Raw genomic sequence first — 6,000 nt, 5'->3', positions numbered from 1 at the left:
TTGTAGACCAGGCTGGTCTCGAACTCACAGAGATCCGCCTGCCTCTGCCTCCCAAGTGCTGGGATTAAAGGCGTGCGCCACCACCGCCTGGCTCTTACTATTTTTTTTAAAAAGTACTTTTTTGAGAAAGGGTTTTGCAGGCCTCAAAACTTGAGATCTTTGTGCCTAGGACTCTTAGGAGCTAGAATTATAGGCCACACTACAATGCCTGAATTACTTTTTAAATATACAAAAGACCCAATAAAATGGCATATTTAAAGTCCTGGGAGGTGTATACTTATTGTCTTAGACTAGCATTATTTTACCACTAGTAAAAATCACCATCAAGAATATCAGGCCAGGTTTCACATGCACAACTGTATAAAATGTGTAAAGTGCACATCTATTTTCATTTAAACATACACGAATTCATATGCAAAATTTCCATGTTATATTATGTATCTCTTGAAAGTTAATCTTTATTTAGTAAGTAAATAAAGTAAAGATACTAGCATGGGCTTGAAACCGCGGCTGGTGTCCCTCCTGATGGATTCTTTAGTAGGACTATGCCTGACATTTAGAGCACCGCTTTGCATGGCAAGTGGTTAGTAGGCTGTGACAACCAAGTTTAAGGAACAATAAACGTTCTAGTGTGTGGCAGCACACACTTTTTTGTTTTATTTTTCATTTTATGTGCATTGGTGTTTCGCTTGCATGTATGTCTATGTGCAGGTGTTGGATCCCCAGGAATTGGGTGTTACAGACAGTTGTGTGTTGCCATGTAGGTGCTGGAAATTGAACCCTGGTCCCCTAGAAGTTTTAATCCAAACACTTGGGAGGCAGAGACAGGTGGCTCTCACAGTTTGAGGCCAACTTGGTCTACAGATTGAGTTTCAGGAGAAAATCTGTGTCAAACAAACAAAAACAGCCATTCTTTCAAGAAGACTGGTGACAGCTATAATTGGTATAATGGGTATACTGTCCAAAGTCTCGGCAGAGAGTAATTACAGTAAGGATACTTACGTCAGCATAGTGGCCTGTCATATCACATCGGCCACATCGCTTTCTCCAGGGAGATTTTTCAAGACATCTGTGCATGGAAGGCACGGGCAAAGAGCAGTCTGAACAGAAACGGGCCGGACAGGCATGCTGAAAGTGTCCTCTCTCCGAGCAGAGGCAACAAGGCCGGACTTTCTATGTGGCAGACAAACACAAACTTTCTTTAGTATCAGTTTCAAATGGTAGAACATTGGTTACTCCTTTCCTATATAATCCCATTTCTAACTCAAAATCCAGTGAAGGTTCAACCTTGAGCAGAATTGTAAATCAGACAAATGTCTGGACTCAGAGCTTGAACACAGCTATCAGTATGTTGCTGCCCCAAAGTCTTAGGTCTGGATATATGCCCAGCTGGCACCTACTTAGCATATCTATCTTACAGAGGAACAGTCATAGAGCAGAAATATCTCAGAAAACAGAATGAGGACATCTGGAAACTAAGCCATGGGAGGAACAGAGAAAGAAGCAGAAGTAAGCCTGCAAAGACTTGTTTAGGAAAGGTACTAGGTAAGGAAGGAACGTGTGTACCGGGTTACTACTACATGCCACAACATCCAAGAGTTCCAGTTCTGTGGTGCTCCAAAGGTAGATGCACTTGCTTTGCATAATTTGTGTTAGTACACACTTACAAAAGAAAACAGTGAGAATTATCCCACAATGAAATATGTTGCTTAAAGAGGAGATAGCTTTGAAAGGAAAGGGAATCACTGTGCTCAGTCTTCTAGGCATAGGATAGGAAGTGATTTGCACACAGTCACACACCTCATAATAGGGAAGCTGAAAGAGATCCCAGGGTTTCCAGATGCTGCACTTACTGCTCACCCCTGTGCCAGGCTCATGAGCCACCTGTAATCCAACACACTTGAACAAGAGCTGAGTCTAAGTCATAGGTTTCTAAGCCAAACAGTCCCATCTTAACAAGAAAGAAGCATCATGCATTTCACGTACTTGTGGTAAGGGGCAGTTTTTTGACAAATGGCCACGTTTATCACAATTTCTACATATGACATTTTTGTCGGCTGAATAGTATCGGTTGGTCCATCTTCCAGATGATCTGCTATTGCCTATCTTGGCCTAAGAGTAGGAGGAAAAAAAAAATCAAGAATTAAAATTACTTCAGTCAGTTTAAGGAAACCTACCTATTCTTCCTCTTAAAACTATTAACAAGTAAGAATTGTATTTTAGGTCAGTTGGATTACTTTGGTAAGACACAAGAATTGACAGACACCTGTGTCCAACCAAACTCCTGGATGTGGACTCAACCCTGTAAAGGTGGGGACAAGGATAGTCCTATTTCTTTTACACTTGCCCACATGACTCCCTCCCATTTATTATTCTCCACTTAGGGGGTCAGGTCTAGCAGGAATACTGCTATGCTTCACTTAGTTGTTGCTAACTTTTATATCTAAACATATATCATTTATTGATGAATGAGAGACTTGCTTAAAATTTTAGGTAGGGAATGGTATTTTTATAATTTTGTGCTTTAAAACATTAAAAAACAAAAACTACCAACTTTTATAACTTTTCTTTTGAAAAGCTGAGGGCTACTTCTTTTGCCTATAAAACTAATCATACTTTCTAAGAGTATGAGATAATATTTTTCCACTATAGTCCTTGTACGTTCTGCTACAGTGACCTAATTCTAGCTGTCTTATATTCTAGTTAAATTCTATTATCTATGAAAGAACACGAGCAAAACACATCATATGGAATACCTAAAGAGGAATATGCAAATCCCAACCATGCACTTATTTTGTTTGGCAGAATTCTATCTTTAAAGCCAGGCATGGTGGTTCATGACGATAATCCCAACACTTGGGAGGCTGGGGCAGGAGGATCTCGAGTTTGAGGCCAGCCTAGGCTATGTTGGAAACCCTGTCTCAAAAAAAGAAAAATACATACATAAATAAATTCCATTTTTGAAAAAGCTTCAGTTTTTACCTGTTATTCTCTTGAACTGGTTGACAGTTGTCTCCAATCTACAGATATCTTAAAACTTGACATCAAGTTGAAAACAACTTTTTAAAAGTTTATTTTTAAGTATTTGCTACAATAAGGCTAATAATTGACACAAGCACCTGCCACATTCTAAATATAGCCTGACCATTTCCTTATACTGAAGAAACAGTTATTTCCGCTGTTGAGCTTAGTAGTAGCAGCCATAGGGGCTAAAACGAATCATCATGGCAAAGAAGAAACAAGCAGAAGGGTATCAAATGATTATTATAGCTACCCATCAGCTGACAAAAATCAAAGCTGAGATAATTTCTGGCAAGTTAAATAGTACTAAATCATACATAAACTAAAATAATCAAACTTTCTCTTCTAAGTTATAGGGACCATGTTTTTTTTAAAAAGCTTATTACTTTTCCAAAAATTATTGTATTAAAACAAATGGAAAGCTATGGATCAAAGGACAATATTAAACTATTGTTCAGAATTTTTAAAAAACTGGCTTTACCTCGATGTCTTTGTCAATGATGAACCAGTTTGCATCACCTTCTCCTATAAAACAAACAAACAAAAAATGTTACTTACTCTTAGTGCCTAAAACCATACAGACACATAACGGTTCTTCAACTTGTTAGTGCTCAAACTGGAACTTAAAGGTACAATGGAAAAATGCTAAATATCTTAAATTCTTATGCAAGTCTAAAATGTTAATTTTCAGACTTATTTTATTTTTTAAAAATTGTGTGCATGAGTGTGGGTACCCATGGAGGCCAGAAGAGGGTGTTAGATCATCTTGGACCAGGAGTTATAGGTGGTTATGAGCCTCCCCATATGGGTTCTGGGAAATGAACTCTGGTCCTCTGCAAGGGCAACACATGCTCGTAACTGCTGAGCCGTCTCTCTAGTCATTATTATTTTTGTGGTGACAGGGATTGAACTCAGGACTTTGTGCCTGCCACCCAAGCACTCTACCACTAGAGATACATGTGAGCTTTCACAAGTCAGGTTTCTGTGTGTCTGTATGTGCACCAGCACATGTGAGGAGACATCCATGGGGGAGAAGAGGATGTTGGGTGCACTATTCTCCAGCACTCTACCTTACTCACATGAGACAGTGGCTCTCACTGAACCTGGAGCTTGTGTCTTTTAACTAGTCTGGCAGCAAACTCTGTCACTGCCTACTAGAATGCTGAGGTGATGGGTACATGTGTGCTCATGCCCACTTTACACACGGGTGCTGAGGATTTGCACTCAGCAATCTCACCCAGCTGAGCTATCTACTCTGCACTTTACTTAACAGCTGTGTGACTTTCATTAGTTGACCACTCTAGGCCTCATCCATAGTTTCTGTCTGTGAAATGGGATAATAGTATTTATAGTATTTGCTCTGCCTACCCACAATCTTCTGTAGGATCAAATGAGACCTGTAGAAAATGCTTTGTATATCAAGCTCTATACAAATACAAAAGATAGGCAAAGGGCCCAAATACCCAACAGCAGATGCTGGAAGAAACTCATTTCAATTTCTTTACCTGACCATGCAGAGCTTTAACTATAGATGTGTCTCAATGAACCTACCACCCTTTTTAGGTTTCGAGACCCCAAACACTAGGATATTGTAAAAACTTTTTTGTGAACAAACCCCAGAATCTTGTCTTAACCTTTTAGACTTGGCTTTCTGTGAGTTGGTATATAAACTCTGGCCACTATCTCCATCTATATACTCGTGTAAACAAACACCTTCACTTGTCTCTCCATCTTGCTGGCCTCCACTTTAACATTTTAAAAACACTAGACCTTGAAAACTAGTTCACTTCGTAGGTTAGGAATTTTGCATGCCATTTACAATATAAAAAACAATGACATAAAGGAGAAAAACAAGAGGTCAAATATCGAGAAACTTCTGGGTGGGATAATCTATGCAGAAGGCAGAAGAAGGAGGATTGTTGCAACACATCCTGCATAAATGAGCTTAGGCTAGCCACAGCCACACAGTAAAACTCTATCTCAAAACAAAAACCAAAAACAAAACACAAACTTCCAAATATCCATAAACCACTAAGCATTAACCTAAAAGTACAGCTGTAAGACTGGAGGAGGACAGGATTTTCCTGTGTCAGCTACTTTCTTTTCTTTGCATTGGCCTTTTACAAACTTGCAAATGCTTCCCATTCCTTTAGTCCCTCTCCGGACAAGGAAGGGACCTATGACTAATGCAGAAGCTAAGGAGGTGTCAACAAAGGACTAAAAGCCAAGTTATGATTTCCTCCTCCATCCAAACTTACTACTTTCACCTATCTTAAAAACACAAATCAAGCTTGACTCGCTTCTCTGAAAAGGATTTTGAAGGGAAATGCAGTAATCTACATGTTTTCAGGCCTACCAGGGGCAAGTGTCTAGGGACATATTTTAAAATAAAATACCTGTACTAAGAAAATCATGAGGCTGCTTTACAAAAAGACCAATCCATAGGAAAGCAGAGATGCTGTACTGCTGCTGATTTTCTTTGTGGAGTTTGGAGGCTGCATACATGTACTGAGAGTGAGAATATATTAAATAGCGGCGGCTTCATTCCTTCATCCCACCATATTATTATTCTTTCATTCGAAAGATACAGGCAAGGAACAGGTGGACTGCAATTTTCAGAGCTGCTCTGTGTATCACCAACATTTATCATTAAAATTTAATGACTCCCTGTAATTACTTGAATTATAAAACTCGTTTAATTTTTTTTTCTTTTGGGTGTGAATGCATGTGTATAGGCATCATCTTGTGTCTTTTTTTTTTTTTTAAAGATTTATTTATTTATTTATTATATACACAGTGTTCTGCCCACATGTATGTCTGCAGTCCAGAAGAGGGCACCAGATCTCATTACAGGTGGTTGTGAGCCACCATGTGGTTGCTGGGAATTGAACTCAGGACTTTTGGAAGAGCAACCAGTGCTCTTAACCTCTGAGCCATCTCTCCAGCCCCATCTTGTGTCTTTGACAGCTCTCCACAGTA

The 6,000-nt window shown here is 39.3% G+C and overlaps 1 protein-coding gene across 4 annotated transcripts in view; it reads right to left on the bottom strand.

Moving 5' to 3' along the window:
- Zcchc7 (zinc finger CCHC-type containing 7) overlaps positions 1-6,000 on the bottom strand; it is a 173,171-nt gene that overhangs the window by 38,237 nt on the left and 128,934 nt on the right. For all 4 annotated transcript variants that reach the window (XM_013351847.1, XM_013351849.2, XM_005362117.3 and 1 more), the window contains 3 exons: positions 3,503-3,546; positions 1,987-2,112; positions 1,003-1,173 (listed from right to left, as the gene is read on the bottom strand). In XM_013351847.1, the coding sequence (XP_013207301.1) occupies positions 1,003-1,173; positions 1,987-2,112; positions 3,503-3,546 (341 nt within the window). The remainder of the gene's footprint in view (positions 1-1,002; positions 1,174-1,986; positions 2,113-3,502; positions 3,547-6,000) is intronic.

The sequence above is a fragment of the Microtus ochrogaster genome, linkage group LG5, assembly GCF_000317375.1.
Source record: "Microtus ochrogaster isolate Prairie Vole_2 linkage group LG5, MicOch1.0, whole genome shotgun sequence".
Taxonomy (NCBI): domain Eukaryota; kingdom Metazoa; phylum Chordata; class Mammalia; order Rodentia; family Cricetidae; genus Microtus; species Microtus ochrogaster.
Note: the sequence above shows the minus strand (reverse complement) of the source record. Positions and strands in the feature narration are given on the sequence as shown.